This window comes from Pseudophryne corroboree, chromosome 4 (genome assembly GCF_028390025.1).
Source record: "Pseudophryne corroboree isolate aPseCor3 chromosome 4, aPseCor3.hap2, whole genome shotgun sequence".
Classification (NCBI taxonomy): domain Eukaryota; kingdom Metazoa; phylum Chordata; class Amphibia; order Anura; family Myobatrachidae; genus Pseudophryne; species Pseudophryne corroboree.
In genome coordinates, this window is record NC_086447.1 from 397,062,790 (window position 1) to 397,084,888 (window position 22,099).

Consider the following 22,099-nt stretch of genomic DNA (forward strand, 5'->3'; position numbering starts at 1 on the left):
CACAAAAGGAGGCTGTATATGCAGTACCCCTTTTACAACGTCTGAACTTCAGGGACTGAAGCTAGTTCTTTTTGGAAGAAAATTGACAGGGCCGAAATTTGAACCTTAATGGACCCCAATTTCAGGCCCATAGACACTCCTGTTTGCAGGAAATGTAGGAATCGACCCAGTTGAATTTCCTCCGTCGGGCCTTACTGGCCTCGCACCACGCAACATATTTTCGCCAAATGCGGTGATAATGTTTTGCGGTTACATCCTTCCTGGCTTTGATCAGGATAGGGATGACTTCATCCGGAATGCCTTTTTTCCTTCAGGATCCGGCGTTCAACCGCCATGCCGTCAAACGCAGCCGCGGTAAGTCTTGGAACAGACAGGGTCCTTGCTGGAGCAGGTCCCTTCTTAGAGGTAGAGGCCACGGATCCTCCGTGACCATCTCTTGAAGTTCCGGTTACCAAGTCCTTCTTGGCCAATCCGGAGCCACGAATATAGTGCTTACTCCTCTTCATCTTATCAATCTCAGTACCTTTGGTATGAGAGGCAGATGAGGGAACACATACACTGACTGGTACACCCACGGTGTTACCAGAGCGTCTACAGCTATTGCCTGAGGGTCCCTTGACCTGGCGCAATACCTGTCGAGTTTTTCCCAACGGTTCATAATCATGTGGAAGACTTCTGGGTGAAGTCCCCACTCTCCCGGGTGGAGGTCGTGCCTGCTGAGGAAGTCTGCTTCCCAGTTGTCCACTCCCGGAATTGCTGACAGTGCTATCACATGATTTTCCGCCCAGCGAAGAATCCTTGCAGCTTCTGCCATTGCCCTCCTGCTTCTTGTGCCACCCTGTCTGTTTACGTGGGTGACTGCCGTGATGTTGTCCGACTGGATCAACACTGGCTGACCTTGAAGCAGAGGTCTTGCTAAGCTTAGAGCATTGTAAATGGCCCTTAGCTTCAGGATATTTATGTGAAGTGATGTCTCCAGGCTTGACCATAAGCCCTGGAAATTCCTTCCCTGTGTGACTGCTCCCCAGCCTCGCAGGCTGGCATCCGTGGTCACCAGGACCCAGTCCTGAATGCCGAATCTGCGGCCCTCTAGAAGATGAGCACTCTGCAACCAACACAGGAGGGACACCCTTGTTCTTGGTGACAGGGTTATCCGCTGATGCATCTGAAGATGCGACCCGGACCATTTGTCCAGCAGGTCCCACTGGAAAGTTCTTGCGTGGAATCTGCCGAATGGGATTGCTTCGTAGGAAGCCACCATTTTACCCAGAACCCTTGTGCATTGATGCACTGAGACTTGGCTCGGTTTTAGGAGGTTCCTGACTAGCTCGGATAACTCCCTGGCTTTCACCTCCAGGAGAAACACCTTTTTCTGGACTGTGTCCAGGATCATCCCTAGGAACAGAAGACGAGTCGTCGGAACCAGCTGCGATTTTGGAATATTGAGAATCCAATCGTGCTGCCGCAACACTACCTGAGATAGTGCTACACCGACCTCCAACTGTTCCCTGGATCTTACCCTTATCAGGGAATCGTCCAAGTAAGGGATAACTAAAATTCCCTTCCTTCGAAGGAATATCATCATTTCGGCCATTACCTTGGTAAAGACCCGGGGTGCCGTGGACCATCCATACGGCAGCGTCTGAACTGATAGTGACAGTTCTGTACCATAAACCTGAGGTACCCTTGGTGAGAAGGGTAAATTTGGACATGAAGGTAAGCATCCTTGATGTCCCGAGACATCATGTAGTCCCCTTCTTCCAGGTTCGCAATCACTGCTCTGAGTGACTCAATCTTGAATTTGAACCTCTGTATGTAAGTGTTCAAAGATTTTAGATTTAGAATCGGTCTCACCGGGCCGTCCGGCTTCGGTACCACAACAGTGTGGAATAATACCCCGTTCCCTGTTGCAGGAGGGGTACCTTGATTATCACCTGCTGGGAATACAGCTTGTGAATGGCTTCCAAAACTGTCTCCCTGTCAGAAGGAGACATCGGTAAAGCCGACTTTAGGAAACGGCGAGGGGGAGACGTCTCGAATTCCAATTTGTACCCCTGAGATATCACCTGAAGGATCCAGGGGTCTACTTGCGAGTGAGCCCACTGCGCGCTGAAATTCATTGAGACGGGCCCCCCACCGTGCCTGATTCTGCTTGTAAAGCCCCAGCGTCATACTGAGGGCTTGGCAGAGGCGGGAGAGGGTTTCTGTTCCTGGGAACTGGCTGATTTCTGCAGCCTTTTTCCTCTCCCTCTGTCACGGGGCAGAAATGAGGAACCTTTTGCCCGCTTGTCCACGAAAAGACTGCGCCTGATAATACGGCGTCTTCTCATGTTGAGAGGCGACCTGGGGTACAAACGTGGATTTCCCAGCTGTTGCCGTGGCCACCAGGTCTGAAAGACCGACCCCAAATAACTCCTCCCCTTAATAAGGCAATACTTCCAAATGCCGTTTGAAATCCGCATCACCTGACCACTGTCGTGTCCATAACCCTCTACTGGTAGAAATGGACAACGCACTTAGACTTGATGCCAGTCGGCAAATATTCCGCTGTGCATCACGCATATATAGAAATGCATCTTTTAAATGCTCTATAGGCAAAAATATACTGTCCCTATCTAGGGTATCAATATTTTCAGTCAGGGAATCCGACCATGCCAACCCAGCACTGCACATCCAGGCTGAGGCGATTGCTGGTCGCAGTATAACAACAGTATGTGTGTAAATACATTTTAGGATACCCTCCTGCTTTCTATCAGCAGGATCCTTAAGGGCGGCCATCTCAGGAGAGGGTAGAGCCCTTACAAGCGTGTGAGCGCTTTATCCACCCTAGGGGGTGTTTCCCAACGCACCTTAACCTCTGGCGGGAAAGGATATAATGCCAATAACATTTTAGAAATTATCAGTTGTTATCGGGGGAAACCCACGCATCATCACACACCTCATTTAATTTCTCAGATTCAGGAAAACTACAGGTAGTTTTTCCTCACCGAACATAATACCCCTTTTTGGTGGTACTCGTATTATCAGAAATGTGTAAAACATTTTTCATTGCCTCCATCATGTAACGTGTGGCCCTACTGGAAGTCACAATTGTCTCTTCACCGTCGACACTGGAGTCAGTATCCGTGTCGGCGTCTATATCTGCCATCTGAGGTAACGGGCGCTTTAGAGCCCCTGACGGCCTATGAGACGTCTGGACAGGCACAAGCTGAGTAGCCGGCTGTCTCATGTCAACCACTGTCTTTTATACGGAGCTGACACTGTCACGTAATTCCTTCCAACAGTTTATCCACTCAGGTGTCGACCCCCTAGGGGGTGACATCACTATTACAGGCAATCTGCTCAGTCTCCACATCATTTTTCTCCTCATACATGTCGACACAAACATACCGACATACAGCACACACACAGGGAATGCTCTGATAGAGGACAGGACCCCACTAGCCCTTTGGGGAGACAGAGGGAGAGTTTGCCAGCACACACCAGAGCGCTATATATATATACAGGGATAACCTTATATAAGTGTTTTTCCCCCTATAGCTGCTGTATCTTTAATACTGCGCGTAATTAGTGCCCCCCCTCTCTTTTTTAACCCTTTCTGTAGTGTAGTGACTGCAGGGGAGAGCCAGGGAGCTTCCCTCCAACGGAGCTGTGAGGGAAAATGGCGCCAGTGTGCTGAGGAGATAGGCTCCGCCCCCTTATCGGCGGCCTTATCTCCCGTTTTTCTATGTATTCTGGCAGGGGTTAAATGCATCCATATAGCCCAGGAGCTATATGTGATGCATTTTTTTGCCATCCAAGGTGTTTTTATTGCGTCTCAGGGCGCCCCCCCCCAGCGCCCTGCACCCTCAGTGACCGGAGTGTGAAGTGTGCTGAGAGCAATGGCGCACAGCTGCAGTGCTGTGCGCTACCTTGTTGAAGACAGGACGTCTTCTGCCGCCGATTTTCCGGACCTCTTCTGTCTTCTGGCTCTGTAAGGGGGCCGGCGGCGCGGCTCTGGGACCCATCCATGGCTGGGCCTGTGATCGTCCCTCTGGAGCTAATGTCCAGTAGCCTAAGAAGCCCAATCCACTCTGCACGCAGGTGAGTTCGCTTCTTCTCCCCTTAGTCCCTCGATGCAGTGAGCCTGTTGCCAGCAGGTCTCACTGAAAATAAAAAACCTAAAACTAAACTTTTCACTAAGCAGCTCAGGAGAGCCACCTAGTGTGCACCCTTCTCGTTCGGGCACAAAAATCTAACTGAGGCTTGGAGGAGGGTCATAGGGGGAGGAGCCAGTGCACGCCAGGTAGTTCTAAAGCTTTACTTTTGTGCCCAGTGTCCTGCGGAGCCGCTATTCCCCATGGTCCTTACGGAGTCCCCAGCATCCACTTAGGACGTTAGAGAAACACCAGGTGATATTGCAGAGCTGCTGCTGCTGACGGAGAGGTAAGTATGGGAGTACATGGGTACAGGATGTGTGGTGTGACCCCCCCGCACACCTTGCACTCATTATAGACACGTCACTGGTGCATTTATAGATTTGTATACTGTAGTAAACTGTTTTATGTTATGCATGCTGGATTAAGGGTTATGCAGACCCTAGAGCAACTACTAACTTGTGGTGCCCCAGCCAATAAAACTATACAAAATTATACACAGAAAATTGTATTAAAAAGTATAATGTACTTAATACGCCCAGGAGCACATTTGTACTGAACACAATGTAGTACCCCAGATCACATTATGCCATACTGCTCCCAGATCATATTATGGCACACAGTGCCCCAGTTTACATTGTGCCACACTGTAAGGCCATTAGTTCACATTATGCCACCGTGACCCCAGTTCACATTATGCCACAGAGCACTCATTCACATTATGCTACACTGTGACCCCCTCAAGTAATTTGCTGACATCTGCTGCTTCTTAAAGACATTCAATGTGGCCTGTCAAACACAGAAAAAACGTATTTGCCATGTAAGCAGAGAGTTGCAAAATATAACTGTTACAATGTTGATTATGGAAGTACATTGCTTGCATGAATTACATCTGACGTACCTGTAACAGACCAAGAGCTGATGTGTATATCTTTCCTAGTATATTTATGGCTTCAATTCATAATTGTTCATATTAAGTGTTTTCCTAGTGTCTTTGCGTTCAACTTCTGTTTTTAAGTGCTGCTTATTGTAGCTTTGTATCTGTCACCTACATTATAATGATCCTAGTTCTGTACATACAGAAAAATTGCAGGTATATATATATATATATATATATATATATATATATATATAATTCCTTCATAACTATTGTCTGATAATGTAATAAGTATTCTAACTGCTGCGCCAATTTACAGTAACCATAACCAGACTACCTAATGAGGGTAGTGTCACTGCTATCTTCATTCAGCTGTACATAGCACATGGTAGGACTAAGACAGGCAAACACATATGGCACATTATTATTATTATTTTATTCTTTTTTTTAAAGGACCACTAACTACAAATAAGAATAACTTTCGTTAAAATCTCTTGACCCAGTATACCCACCTCTCCACACACTCCAGGCTGCCTGCTTTCATGTATCAGGCTATTATATCATTACAAAACATGAAGCACTGTACAGTCGTTTCACTATAGCAGCCGCCAATAACTGTACAGTGTTAGGTAGGAGTGGTAACTTGCGCTAGCTACTAACTGACTCTGAACATGGCTTCCAAGTAAGGAAGAATATAATGATGTAGTTTAGGTATGGGAGTGGATGATGATTATGTCTAAATTATTTTAATATATGTTTAGTGGACCTTTAAAACATACCCTCCAACTGTACCTTTTTTACAGGTACAATACCTTTTTTTATGGTCTGTACCTGCCAAAAAGGGCTTTGTACCAATTTTTGACTCTCCAAATGAATGCCCCCTTTTCTAATTTGTACCGGTTTTCATGTGTAAAATGTTGGAGGGTATGTTAAAATTAAATAAACAATAAAAGAACATTCACTGGAAAGTGCACATATTGCATATATGCCCAAGCACACTAAAGGGGATATTTACTAAGCAGTGATAAGAGCGGAGAAGTGAGCCAGTGGAGAAGTGGTTCCATCAACCAATCAGCAGCTCTGTATCATTTTATAGTATGCAAATTATAGATGTTACTTCAGTGCTGATTGGTTGCCATGGGCAACTTCTCCACTTGCTTCTCTGCTCTTATCACTGCTTAGTAAATGTCCCCGTAAGGGAAATAAAAATCACCCTGATAAGACCTGCAAGACAAAAGCAGTTACTGCCACTCACCTGTATCTATGAATGATGGCATTAAAGAGTCGTCCATCTCGCCAGCATGTGGTAAAGTTTTCACAGCAGATTCCCCTATAGCCGTCTGTAGCTTGCTTTGTCCAAAGAAGAAGTTTTTCTTTGGCTGACATATCCTCTGACTCTCCAGTAACATGGATGTCAGAGATCTGAAACACAGGAAGTAACAAATATGGCATGGTGTTAATGTAATGATCTGTTCTGAAAATCAGAATATTAGTTGCTAATGGCACTTCATTGTGTGCAGCCTGTGGTACCACACTAGTCATTATGCCTGCTCATATGTGCTCCTACACAGCAATGATAGCAGTAGCAGCTAAGCTCATTCCTAGAAATGTACTGTACACCCAACTGCTCAGCAATTGTTTGTCTATTATTTAAAAACATAACTGGGCATTACACAATAACATAACAAGTGTGCCTTTATCTACAAATGGTGCACAATAGGGGATTTCCATAACCTATGTCAAGAGGAGAACAACCTGTGTGTGGTTGTAGAGTGATGGGCAATACTAGCAACACAGCTGAAAATTTCTTTGCCTATTATATTGAAAATGCTGTCAATATGTACAGTTTTCCTATACATGGATTTTATTGCGCAATTGCAGGACTTGTTTATAGCCTAAGGCAGGCCTGGCCAACCTGTGGCTCTCCAGATGTTGTGAAACTACACATACCAGCATGCCCTGCCACATTTTTAGCATTCCTTAATAGCAAAACTGTGGCAAAGCATGATGGGACTTGTAGTTTTACAACAGCTGGAGAGCCACAGGTTGGCCAGGCCTGGCCTAAGGTGTTTATTTACCATGTGGTGGCTATTTTGAATTTGGGGCTTGCGCCAGGATGCAGCAGCCTTTGTAAGTCCCTGCTTCATAAGTCCTAAGGTTTGACATTCATTTTTTTGTGTGAAATATCAAAGACTAACATAAGTTATAGGAAAACATAATAAAAGGACCACAGATATAATATAGTAATAGATTACACAAATGCCAAAGCAGCTCATGCAACTTTTATAAAGCCTGACAACCTCAGGAGCCAAGCGAAGTCATGGAATTGATGTTTACCTCTAGTGGGAGGTAGTCACGATCCCAATGGTTGCGATCCCGACAGTCAGCATACCAACGCTGGGATCCCGGCCACCAGAATGCCGGCAGGGGGCCGAGGGCTCTTCCCACTCATGGGTGTCCACGACACTCATAGAGTGGGAACAGAACCTGTGGCAAGCGCAGCGAGCCATCAAGCCCGCAAGGAGCTTTGTTGCGCTCGCCACCCTGCCGGCATTTTGGCGGCCGGGATACCAGTGTCAGCATGCTGACCGCGGGGATCCCGACCATCTGTATCCCGAACCCAACTCATAGGACCCTATAGTCTAATTGCATTCTGATTTAATCAGGTCTCAATCCAACGTTTCATAAACAAGCAATGTATACAGTGACATTAACACTTTATCCTTACTTTTATTTTCATTTCTCACATAATGATGAATTTACCACTGATCAACACAGTCTTCTACCCTGTTGTGTAAAATAATAATAATCCTGCTACTTATTAATTGCATATAAAACCACAGAGAATAACTGATTACAAGTACTGGCAGCTTTTGGTAAAATACACATAAATAACTCCTGAAGAAGTCTTTAGAGGTCACATAATGAATGGAATGGAATCCACCTTATTACAATGAAAGTATTTTAATCAATTCCAAAATAAATACACCTGTATGTGAGAGTCCTCACAGCTGGAGAGTGTATTGCCAAACAAGAGATTTATTCTGGAGCTTAGAGAACATAACACATATATGAATAGTTAGGGAAAACTACCAATCAGGGCAAAGACATGAGACAATTTTACAAACTTCTAGGGGCCAATTCAATTACTCACAAGTGGCCACCAAAATAGCTTCCAGCAGATTTACAGGGTGTCTCTCTCCGCATTTCTACCCCAAGCCTATATAGGTGCGTGCAGCAATCAGGTACCTGCAATATCTGTGAATTTCTCTGCAACAAATCATCATCAGTGCCAGTAGAGGTGGTGTATCTATTATGAGTTCAGGGTGGTGTATATATAATGGGTTCAGGGTGTGCTTCGTACACATACTCCTGGTCCAGGAGGGCCCGTACTGCACACCCTGCACCCATGCATTATGCTTACCTCTATGGAGTCACGTATGCATGCTGCTACTTAATGCACAATTCAAATGTTTTTCAGCAAATGAAAGCATGTCAATGAATTTGGTGTGCATATATATGTCTGTAATGTGATTTTTGTGTTATTTTAACCCACTTTGTCCAAATTTGTCAAAAAACACCTGAACCGTATGTCGGCAAGAATAAACGTTTCCATCAGTAAAGTACCCCCATATACCTGTTCCACATCATTTAACCCATTGTACTACATTCTGCATATCACAACAAAAGTGAAGAGTCATTATTGGGCACATTATGCTAATTAAAATCTTCTAAGGGTTTTATTAAAAATAGGGGGAGGGGTGGGACAGAGGTTCTGAACCAAGTGTCAACCAACCTTAAAATAGGAATTTTCGTCTAAACTTTTAATTCAAAGTTTTTAACAAGTTAAATGGAGGGTGGTGGGGGGCTTAAGAAAGAAGGAAGATGGATGGGGATCACGGAAATTTCCATCTGCTCAGGGGCTGCAAACAAATATCTATTCAGCGCTAATGTGGGTCTACCTGAATAATGAAATGGGTTACGGGGCTAACTGAGTTCCCCCTAGGTCTGAAGCATTGCATTTTCCTTACATTTACATGGTTGCAGATGCTTACTGGACATACTGTAACACATAAAGAATCCATACTGCCACTAAAGCAACAGGACTAGAACTGGGGTGCATATGCCCCACTCCTTTACCTTATTTTATTAGCACTGCAGTGCAAAATGAAATGTTGTGTTTGCGCTTATCAGTGCCGTACACTGATGCAGAATTTCATAGCCAAATACAGCCACCAGCTGATTGTGTAAGACAGCAGTTCCCCGCACCTGCTGTCATGGAAATCAAGGTTGGTCTGCATGGGCCTACAGTACCTATTCAAAATGACAGTGCTGCCCACTACAGGACAGTGACTGAACATCTTAACTAGGATAATAAAGAAATTAGGACTGATGTTAACCCCCCCCCTTCCCCAACAAAGGCACACACACACTCACTCACTCACTCTCTCTCTCTCTCTTTATTACTTCAGGCTCATCTTGGGCCCAAGTGTCCATCTGTAAAAGGTGCTGCAGCAGGATCAACGTCCAATTTGAATACATTTACATCCCAGTTAACTGAATTACAAGTGGAGGAGGCCTTTAAGGATGCAGGAATGCATAGCTGTGTGTGCATGCAGACCTTGTAAATCCATTTCATGGTAACTACAAAACGTGCTTAAGTCGGAAGTATAAAAGTGATGGGAAACACTGACTTCATGCCTCCAAACGTCAGCAAGATACACGTACTCTTGTATTCATATACAGACTCTCAGCCCTTATTTTTATCACATAGAAAAACAGAGGATTCAGTAATTTATGGAACCTGTTTGTACTCAAAAAGGGCTATCCACAGTTGCTGAAGACCATGGCTGGCATGAAATAGGGCACAAGTTTACAAAGGTGACAATATTTTCTGCAATTTACCATGGGATTTAACGCAGCAATTTTTAATATGCAAAAGTCATATTAAATCCTGTAGTTAAATCCCTGAAAATCATCATTTGTAAACTTAGACTCAATTACATTTCATCATATGTGTCAAAATCTAAGTCTGAAGTTATATAACAAAAGTCCAATCAATAAGGTAATGACCCCCTACATATCCTGTTGCATGGCAGTTATGATGTTGTGGAAAGCCCACAGTTAATAGTAGCTTTTTGAAGATTACCCAATCCGCATGCCCCTACTGGCTGCTTATACTGTAGTAGTACTGGAACAGGTACTGGCTTTGCTTTTCTGCTCTCAACGCAGCAGATATCTATTAGTTAAAACACCTGTTCCTGCCAGAGATGACTCTTGTTTAGAGGAGCCTGTCTACAGTTTACCTCCAGCAACTGCTCAGATGGTAATGTAGTATGAAACTGAATAAAGTAATGATGGTGACCATATGGTCCCCATATACAGAGGTGACACCGCTGATCTATCCTTTCCAGTAATTATGCAAAGTTTGAAGCCTACAAGTCACGTGACTCTGGTTGCATGTCTATTGTTCCAAGACCAGAGCATGAAGTCACAGGGATCTCCAATGAGGATAGAAAGGTCACAGGACAGGTTATAAAGACCTGCATCAGATACTTTGTTCCTCCACATGAGGGGGTCTGCATTTTTGGGAACTCTAAAGGTGTCTGTAGGGTAGTGCTTTAGCTGTGACACTATACAATTGTATCTCCCACTGGTGGTTTAGCTGAATTAATGGATTAGGTGGATTGTTCACCAGTTTGCTATGGCAGGTAGTTAGGAGGAGTAAGGAGGTGAGTTCTGTGCTCTCACCAGAAGTCAAGGTGCTAAATTCCTGCTTATAATCCCTGTATATGTTATTCATCTAGTGCTCTTTTTGTCCATCATCTGCCATAGAGCAGTGGTTCCCAAACTGGGTGCAGTGGCACCTTGGGGTGTCTCGGGCGACTTGCAGGGGTGTAATTTATTGTCAATATGATAGGCCATGCCAGTGCTGGTGGCTGCCAATCATAAATATGTGGACAAACAAAAGCCCTGTACACATAACTGACCCTAAGGGCTGCACCGGCCACAACAACATAACTGACCCTAAGGGCTGCACCGGCCACAACAACATAACTGACCCTAAGGGCTGCCCTGTCCACAACAACATAACTGACCCTAAGGGCTGCCCTGTCCACAACAACATAACTGACCCTAAGGGCTGCCCTGTCCACAACAATATAACTGACCCTAAGGGCTGCCCTGTCCACAACAACATAACTGACCCTAAGGGCTGCCCTGTCCACAACAACATAACTGACCCTAAGGGCTGCCCTGTCCACAACAATATAACTGACCCTAAGGGCTGCCCTGTCCACAACAACATAACTGACCCTAAGGGCTGCCCTATCCACAACACCATAACTGACCCTAAGGGCTATTTCACACGCTGCGGTTTTGACCGGACAGCAAAAAGCCGTAAGAAATTTTCCCGCGCATGTTTTTTGATTACGTATTGCTGCATATGAGGGCTTTCGGACAGAACGGCTGCCGAGTTGCAGACGGAAATATCCATTGAAAAGTCCGGCTGCCGTGCCAGGGCCGTGCCGTCCTTAAAGGCAGTGAGCTGAGTGTGTGAATGTGCTCTTTCACACACAATGGTTTTTTTGTGTTGTGCTGCTGCTGCGGCACATGCGCACAACTATTGTGTGTGCACAAAACCGTTGTGTGTGTAAGGCACTGACGGATGGCAAAAAGCCGGACAAACGCCATCCGGGCAAAACCACAGCGTGTGAAATACTGAAGCCCTAAGGATGACATGTAAATATACTTTAATAATTTTGCAGAATTCCTCAATAAGAAACTGTTGGCCTAGGGGTGGCGAGAACAAAATGCTGAGACTCTAGGGCACCGTGAGTCAAGAAAGTTTGGGAATCACTGCCATAGAGAAACTGTGTGCATGTTTATTTGCTGAAGCAAAGCTTTCTGTTTGTGTATACATGCTGATAAAGAGGAAACAAATCCTCCAGACTCCTCTAAAAGTATTCTGGTTACAGGCTCTTGTTACATGCAGCTATTGAGTTCTTGTTCTACGTGTTCTACTGTTCTAGTGGTTACAACAATGCAATAGCCATTGTAAGAAAATGTATTAATCACAATCAATGCACACACATGTAAACATTTTATCTGACTGAGAAGTTCTTGTGAAAAGACCTCCATAGCCAGCACGCCATACTATTTTATTATTTATTACCAGTTATTTATATAGCGCACACATATTCAGCAGCGCTTTTAAAGAGACTATTTGGCCATTCACATCAGTCCCTGCCCCAGTGGAGCTTACAACCTATATTCCCTATCACATTTACACATACATACATTCACACTAGGGTTAATTTTTGTTTGGATCCAATTAACCTAACAGTATATTTTTGGATTGTGGGAGGAAACCCGCGCAAGTACGGGGAGAATATACAAACTCCACACAGTTATGACCATGGTGGGAATTGAACCCATGACCTCAGTGCTGTGAGGCAGTAATGCTAACCATTACACCATCCGTACTGCCCCTACTAGCCAGCGTAATGAAGGCAATGTGAATTCTGCTTCATACACAGCTGAATTTCACAACACAATCTCACCCTCCAAGCTGACAGGGTCTGGCCATTACTTCTACTTGCTAATATATAAATGCAGGGATTGGCCTCAGTCTTGCCTACATAATGACACACTGAGGTGGCCTGAGCTAAAATATACCATATTGATATTGCAATTCAGATGGTCTTATAGACTATAGTTTGATCTAACCACTTCATTTCCCGCTAGTATGTGTGCAATGAGTTTTAACTCCATATGATAAATGTACAGAAAATGAAATGTGAAAAAAATTATAACATCAGTATTTTTCTTTAAAAAAAACAAGTACAATGTAGTCAAGGGAATGAGCTAAAATATTCCCAGTAGTGTCACTGGTAACAAAATAGAAGTGGCACTTATAAATAATAATATCAGCATTATGTTACTCTTAATAATTGTACTCAAAATGCAAATAAAATAATATGAACTGTTGAAACTAGAAACTACAAAAAGGAGAATAATTTTCTATTTCGTAGTCTACTGATAGAAACCACATTTTGTTTCCCATCCCAACTTCCCCTACACCAAGTTATGCAACCTATGGCACTCCAGCTGCTGTGCAACTACATATTCCAGCATGCCCTGCCACAGCTCTAGATTGCCCTAACAACGAAATTATGGCAGGTCATATAGGTGTGTGAAGCTCCACAGCAGTTGGAGGGGCACACATTGCCTTCCATTGGTCTATGATATGACAAAAAATATGTAAAAAATAATTCATTAGGATATTTAACTACAAAGTGAGACAACTTCATTATTATTTAATCAATGGCTGAACTGCCACTATTATAATTATTATTATTACATTTTATTTGTAAGCCGCCACAACTGGTTCACAGCGCCGTAGATACAGCACATATTAGAACAATACAGGATAGACATGACACCACAAATCTCAATACACAATACAGCTGGAATGTAAGGTACTGTAAGCGAAGGAGCAATCCCTGTAATACTAGTGGAGTGCAGCCGTTGGGAGAGATGAATGGCGATGAGTGAGAGGAGATGCGGGTTAGAAGGCCGCTGGGTAGGTGAGGGCTGTAGTAGAAGTGTGAGAGAAGAGGGCTGTAAGAACAGGAGGAAAGAGGGCCCTGCTCCAAAGGGCTTACAAACTCAGAGGAGAAGGAAGACAAACAGGAGAATAGCTACTACGGTACCCGGAAAGAAGACCCAATACCAGAACAAAAACAAAGACTCTCATCCTCTGTCTACAGATGTGTCCTTATATATCACTGCTGCAGTTGTGTCCAACAGCCCATCTCGGCGTGCCATGTCCCGTGAGACTCTGTTAGCATTGGGGATTCTTTTTTGCCAAAACTGCGTCTTGGTCACAACGCAATGTGACTAGAATGCACCAGGAGACTGTGCCAATTAATTTGCGGCACATGTATATATGAATGCAACTTAGTCTCTGGATCTGTATACTAAGTGCTACAATGTAGCAGTCACAGCAATTTTCCAAAACAAGTTCCGTTATGCTCCGTATATAGGGGGTAATTCCAAGTTGATCGCAGCAGGAATTTAGTTAGCAATTGGGCAAAACCATGTGCACTGCAGGGGAGGCAGATTTAACATGTGCAGAGAGAGTTAGATTTGGGTGGGTTATTTTATTTCTGTGCAGGGTAAATACTGGCTGCTTTATTTTTACACTGCAAATTAGATTGCAGATTGAACACACCCCACCCAAATCTAACTCTCTCTGCACATGTTATATCTGCCCCCCCTGCAGTGCACATGGTTTTGCCCAACTGCTAACAAAATTCCTGCTGCGATCAACTTGGAATTACCCCCATAGACTCAGTCACACACAATAAACAAATGTCAGATATCAATTTAATCAGTCTCCTGGTGGTCCTAAACACATCGTGTTGCAACTGTGAAGCATTTTTGGCAAACAAATATGACCAACGCTAGCAGAGTTAAATGGGACCTGGCGGCTCACACCCACTAGGCATCTTGAGCTGCGTGGCGTATTGAGGCTAGAGGCAGGATGAAATGCCGCCCATGTTCTGGATGCCGTCCGAACTCTGACTTTTTTTAAAGGGGCTGTCACTTACAAGGTAAAACTATGCTTTGTAAGCAATTGCCCCTTTTAAAAAAACTCTGAGTCCGGCAGGCATCCCGCATGGCTGCCAAACTCGGGCGGCATTACACCCCGCCCTAGATGTATGAGGACACACCTGTAGGTATATTTATAATCCATTTTTAATCTGCTCAACGTGCTGGTGACTGAGTTATTAATAACTCATTATGCTAGCAAGTGTCACTGCAGGGAAAGGTTCTGTCATTACCTGAATGCTTAACAGCTCTACGTGCTGAATGGGATATACTGTAAAATCAGATTTTCTGCTATTCACTGCCAAACATATAACCTGTAAACCCCTAGTAAGTGTGCCATAAATACCACTACTGGATATTGTTCCTGACATGAAGGTAGCAGGTGTCATATTTAAGAGATTTACTTTTTCCATGTACTTATTGCATAGCATTAATCATTTGTAACTATTATAAATATACCTGTGGAACAGATGTATCTGTAAAGCCATTGCTAAGTGGCATGATATATGGTAAACAATATTATTTCCTAGAGCAATTACCTGAAGTGTTGGAGAAGGAATGCAGGGCACCAGTTGATGGTTTGGAATCTGGGGTAGGGAAGTGGTGTAAGAAGGCCTGGCTTTCTCCCCAGCAATGTAATACCTAGCGTACACCAAACACCCACTGCTCTTCACTTTCCGGACTGTCTCAGCATCACTTTTGCAGCTACCGTCAGGATAACTGTGAGCATTATTTTGCCATTGCACTATAACGCGGTCAATAGAGCTTAAGCTGGATGCCTTTTTCCTATAACTAGCATCTGCACAAGGAAGGAATGTTAATTTATTAGGAATGTTTTGGAAAGAACATTTTTTGTCCTCAGTAAAGTTGTTGTTTTCCAGACTAACTTCCTCCTGCGTATTCGGTTCGGTGTCAGCCGAATGGCTGGATTCAGAGTGATATGGTATTGGGCTTCCCGTGTCTGGCAACTCCATGTTTGAGTCGTGAATGAGGGACTGTTGTCTATCAGCAGAACCTTTGTAATTAATGGGACTAACAGACAGGAAAAAATCCTCTGGAATATGTCCATCTCCTTTCTTTTCTGCAACAGCTTCTGTGGGTTTAGTTCCATCACTGTTCTGTGTGTCTTTCCTTTTGTCGGACTTTCTCCTTTTGAAAAATTTTCTGCCTGAAGAATTCTTTGCTGGACTGAAAGGAGCCTTTGCAGGATCAATAGAGTATTCCTCCTTCTGAGCTCGCACACATCCACAGACATTGCCCATTTGTGTGGGAGATAAAAGTACATCTCTGTATAAAACAAATGTATCCCAAATGTCCTGCACAGAGCTACAAAGTCAGGCAGGCATCCTTCTTTCTCCCAGAGATCACTCCCAGGCTCTGCAGTAAGCAGCCATATTGGTAGCTGAGAAATGCACACGTAATAAGTGTTATGGCAAAGTGCCCAGTTCAGGCCTGTGTCTGATTAGACGTTGACTTATTTCTGGCCACCAATCCTCTTAGACAAACACATAATTGCATCTGTGCTAAAGTATGAAGTAAGTGATTAGGTTCCACAGGCAGGCAAATAGCAGCATGTGACTGAGAAGTGTCAGATGCATTTTAATTTCACTTCATTCAGCTATGTCCTGGCACACAACATGAATCACATGAACCTTTGGAACCATAACCTGGAGTTACTGAGCAAACAAAAAAAAAAAAAGTCTAAATAATAAGTCCACCATAAAGATAGCGTCATATGGTTATTGTATGTTTTTAAAGGCAACATACTCTTACATGGGGGTTGGGCTTTATGTTAAGACTTTAACCTAACTGTATTTAGTTAAGATTATAAAATAAATCTCTTTAAAACTATGAAATGTATCGTACAATAGAAAACACATCATTTTATTACTATATTAATTTTCTTATAATAATAATTTCTAATAATATTTGTGTGTATACAGTTTCAATGGCACATATTGTGGGAATAAAAAGTTAAGTATTGCTGACAACTAACAATATTCACATGCATAGATCGGACGGTTCCGGTATGAATGGTCGACCATGTTATGGCCGACAGTCATTAGGTCGACCACTATTGGTCGACATTGACATGGTCGACATGGACACATGGTCGACACATGAAAATGGTGGACACGTGAAAGGTCGACACATGAAAAGGTCGACATTAGTTTTCTTTTTCTTGTGTCGTTTTTTTGCGTAAAGTGACTGGGAACCTCAATTAGTGCACCGCATCCCCTCGCATGGCTCGCTTCGCTCGCCATGCTTCGGGCATGGTGCCTTCGCTCCGCTACCGCTTCGCTCGGCACAGATTACCGTTCCAATCGTAGTCCACGTGGATCGTAAAGTATGGAAAAGTTCCCCAAAAGAAAAAAAAGGTGAAAAAACTCATGTCGACATTTTCATGTGTCGACCTTTCATGTGTCGACCATTTTCACGTGTCGACCATGTGTCCATGTCGACCATGTCAATGTCGACCAATAGTGGTCGACCTAATGACTGTCGACCATAACATGGTCGACCATGTGAACGGATACCAGATCGGACTCTGACAGATGTGTAGGAAGTAAAGTGATCGCTAATGCAATGTGAGGGCAGGTTTATGTGGAAACTTCTGTAACTATGCCTCTTATAGGGGGTCATTCCGAGTTGTTCACTAGCTGTTTTCGGTCACTGCGCAGCGATCAGGCAAAAAAAGGCACTTCTGCGCATGCGTATGCGGCGCAATGCGCACGCGCAACGTACTTTCACAACAGCCGAAGTAGTTTCACACAAGGTCTAGCGACGCTTTTCAGTCGCACTGCTTGCCGCAGAGTGATTGACAGGAAGTGGGTGTTTCTGGGAGGTAACTGACCGTTTTCGGGGAGTGTGTGGAAAACCGCAGGCGTGTCAGATAAAAACGCAGGCGTGCCTGGGGAAACGCAGGCGTGGCTGGCCGAACGCAGGGTGTGTTCGTGACGTCAAAGCAGGAACTAAACAGTCTGAAGTGATCGCAAGCTAGGAGTAGGTCTGAAGCTGCTCAGAAACTGCACAATTTTTTTGTAGCAGCGCTGCGATCCTTTCGTTCGCACTTCTGCTAAGCTAAGATACACTTCCAGAGAGCGGCAGCTTAGTGTTTGCGCGGCTGCTAAAAGCAGCTAGCGAGCGAACAACTCGGAATGAGGGCCATAGTTTCCAACACATGCATACCTGCATGTGTACTTATATAACCTAGTTATAATTATGAGAACAGGACCTAGCCCTCTCGTCCATGTTCCGCCATTCAGGCATCATGAATTTTAAGGCAAAGATAACAAGATTTAAAAAATCAAAAAACAAAAGAAGAAAACCAGGTGCAATAATATTGAAATTACCGAGACTGAATTAATAAACAGCAGCTCATCTTGGTATATACTGGATTCAACCAATAAACACAATAGGACAAAGAAGAGTGAGCATACACACTACTAGGAGCATGTTATAATGGAACAGTCTACAGGTGGGTACACACTAGTGCAGCGATGGCTAACCTTGACACTCCAGCTGTTGTTGAACTACACATCCCAGCATGCCCTGCTACAGTTTTGCTATTTGGCCATGCTAAAACTGATGCAGGGCATGCTGGGATGTGTAGTTCAACAACAGCTGGAGTGTCAAGGTTAGCCATCACTGCACTAGTGACTAGCCGATTTGCTCCGTGAGTGAAATCGTCTAGTGTTTTTCCTTGGACATACAATTTTGGACGATATAGTTAAAAGAGCATCTCCTTATGAAAACAGACAGGCTCAGTGAAACCTGTGTGCTTTCGTGAGAAACAGCTCTATTTTCGAATGAAAATGGGTCTGTTTCTGGGGATTTAGTTTCGCCTGCCTGAAGCAGGTGAAACAATATTCCAGATAAACCGCGCCACGTTCCGGCTTATAGGGGCTAATTGTATAGCCCCAAAGACTCATATAAGATTAATATATCCAAATGTATTCACAATATTAACACAAAGTTAAAAACATTCCTTAAAAATAGAAAATATCCTCACCAGCAGAAGAAAGTTTCTGGTAAAACTACACCTGCTAAAAGGTATTAATTGAATTATTATAATGTATCATTTTTAATATGCATTTTTATGGGATCCGGACTATAGGTCGACATACACTAGGTCAACAGTCATATGGTCAACAGACACAAAGCCAGCATAGACAAAAGGTCAACATATTAAAAGTCGACACTGGAAAAGGTCAACATGATCAAAAGGTCAACAGGTTCATATGGTAAACCTGACAATGGTGACACACATGTGCTCGACATATTATGTTATTATTATTTTAGTTGTTCCTATCTTGATTATCCATGTCACAATTCATAACCTTTAATAACCTTGTGGCGAGCTAAGAAGAGCAGAGTGAGACACGTGCCCAAAGAGTGGTGAGCGACCGTGTTTCTACTAATGGTAGTCCCAGATGACAAAACTATCCACACTAACCCCAAAAATGCAACAACAAAAGAAAGTGTTTTTATACAGTATAAAACTGTTTTTATACAAAAGAAATGACACAGACCAACATATACTTCTAAAGGAGCCCCAAAGAGTCCATCCATGCCTCTTCTACCAGGTTAGAACTACACTTCTTGTAGGTAGTGCATCATTCATAAACAATACACTGTATAATGAATATGTCTTTTTTATATGGGATGCGGTTATGTGACGACCAATAGGGACTATTCCCACTCGTGGGTGTCCATGACACCCATAGAGTGGGAATAGAACCTGAGGCGAGCACAGCAAGCCACCAAGCCCACTGCGTGGCAGGCACTGCGAGCCCACAAGGGGCTTCCAGACATCTGACAGACAGGATCCCTTTGTCGGGATGGTGACCGGTGGTCTCTCAAACGCCGGTCACCCGATACCAACCCTTTTATACACAGCATGGGGTAAGCCAGTTATGTGTGACACAGTAGAAATCATAAAAATCTTACATTTCTCTCCGAATACTGTTTTTTTGAAGGAGTGAAGCAACTAAAGTCTAAAATCTCAGTAACATCTATATAATAATCCACTAAAGTCTGTCCCGTCTTCAACATGCGCAGTGGGAGCATGGGTGCGCGCAGCAGGAGCAATAGGACAGACATCAACAGGAGAGAAATGAGGAGGACCTTTCTGTAGGTGCTGGAAATTGGATAAGTATTCGGGGGGAGGGGGGGATTACAGAACCCCCTCTTCTGTAATCCCCCGCTCCCCCCCCCCCCCCCCCCCGAATACTTGAGACGGGCGGACTTGGAATCAGACCAAGGTGACTCGGGTCTCGTTACAAGTTCTCAATAAGGGACTATGGGCCTGATTCAGATTTGTATGCAAACCCGATGGTTTACATACAAATCCGATGTTTGGGAAACTGCACATCAATCATGTGATATTTGGAGGGAGGAGCGGCAACGGGCATCATGATCTGACTTTCTGGACCCAGCAGAGGGGTTCCGACGGTCTTTCTGCAAAATCTTTAGCTGGCCAAGGGCTGTGACCATGATCTGATGCTGCATCTTCGGACACAGCACTCGGATCACTGGCAGGAAGCATCTATTTCCTACAGCATTAGCATATTTGTTGCACGGTATTGCAGAGACGCTTCCCACACTTCCTTGCGGCTGTGCAATACCAACCACATCTGAATCAGACCCTATAAATGAGAACGCAATAAATGGGTACACCATGTGGGGCTGATTCTGAGTCGCACACAAGTGGATGTAGTTGAGGATGCTGTGGGAGCCTGTATTATTAGTTTATGCTAAAGGTAACTATCCATTCATCTAATGTGGGGTATCATGGATAACAGGGTACAGAGAGTAGTGGTCAATGGGAAGTCCTCAAGCTGGACCCCAGTAGTCAGCGAAATACCACAAGGGTCCGTACTTGGAAAGCACAGTGTCAATCTTTGCAGATGATACTAAACTGTGTAGGGTAATTACTGTAATTCGGAAATAGATGTGGAGTCTCTGCAGAATGATTTATCTATATTTGAAATCTGGGCGACTAAATGGAGAATGAGGTTCAATATATAAAAATGAAAGGTTATGCATTTCGGGACTAAAAACAAGCTTGCATCCTACATATTAAATGGGGAAAATCCAGGGGTAATTACTGGAAAAAGATTTGATGGTACTCATTGATAATATGGTTAATAACCACACACAATGTCAAAGCGCAGTAAAAAAGGCAAGTAGGCAAGTAAGGTGCTAGCGTGCATTAAACGGGGAATTGAGACAAGGGACGGGGATGTAATTCTGCAGCTTTATAAATCGTTGGTACGTCCACACCTGGAATATTGTGTTCAGCTTTGGGCACCACTGTAGAAAAAAGATATCGGTGAACTCGAAAGGGTTCAAAGACGAGCTACTAAATTGATTAAACGGCTAGAGGGACTGGAGTACGAGGAAAGGCTTACTAGGCTGAATATGTATACACTGGAAAAAAGGCTTCTAAGAGGAGACATTATTAATATCTTCAAATACGTAAAGGGGCATTAAAAAGCGTTATCAGAGGAATTATTTATTAAAAGAACACTGTGGGCACTCGCTGAGGCTGGAGGAGAGGAAATTCCGTACGCAACGGAGGAAAGGGTTCTTCACTGTTAGGGCAATAAGGATTTGGAATTACCTGCCAGGGAAGGTGGTAATGGGGCGGACTCTGTAAATGCATTTATAAAAGGATTGGATACATTTCTGACTGAAAAGGATATCACAGGTTATAACATTTAAAATATTGACATTGTTAATCTGGGTGTAACATGATTTATAGTTGTTAAATAGTCATAAAACATTACTTCAACAGGTACATTATAATCAGCACAATTTAATACAGGTTGAACACGATAGGCATTTTGCCTCTTTTCAACCTCAATTACTATGTTACTATGTGACTTTGTTACTATGAATGTGCAAATGGGAAGCTGTACTGCCCATTGGGTTTACACCAGCTGCCACAATCGTCATCATTAGTATCTGCACTATCTAAAGCAGGGGTGGGGAACCATTTTTCTACCAAGGGCCATTTGGATATTTATAAAATCCTTCGGGGGCCATATAAAAATTATCAACTTAAAAATTAGCCTGCCCCCCAGTAGTTATGCCCCCAGTCAGTTGTTATGCCCCAGTAGATATGCCCCATTAGATTTGCCCCCAATCACTTTTTATGCCCCATTAGATATGCCCCCAGTCCCTTTTTATGCCCCATTAGATATGCCCCCAGTCAGTTGTTATGCCCCATTAGATATGCCCCCTGTAGGTTATGCCCCCTAGTAGCGCTGCTTACACACACACATAAAAAAATAACCACACAATACTTACCAGCCCCGCTCCTGCTTCCGGACCACTGCCCTCCGCCTGGTCGCCCGCTCCTCGGAACTATGGGAGAGACATCATGACATCTCTCCCATAGCGCCGCACATGTACACTGCCTGAGCCGGAGCTCAGGAGTGAGCTCCTGCCTCCGGCTTCTGCTGAG

At 43.9% G+C, this 22,099-nt stretch overlaps 1 protein-coding gene across 1 annotated transcript in view; it reads right to left on the bottom strand.

Annotated features, from left to right (window-relative positions):
* The window catches only part of DST (dystonin), a 1,076,884-nt gene that overhangs the window by 504,355 nt on the left and 550,430 nt on the right, over window positions 1–22,099 (bottom strand). Inside the window, exon 9 of the mRNA XM_063919308.1 lies at window positions 6,269–6,435. Within this exon, the coding sequence (XP_063775378.1) occupies window positions 6,269–6,435 (167 nt within the window). The remainder of the gene's footprint in view (window positions 1–6,268; window positions 6,436–22,099) is intronic.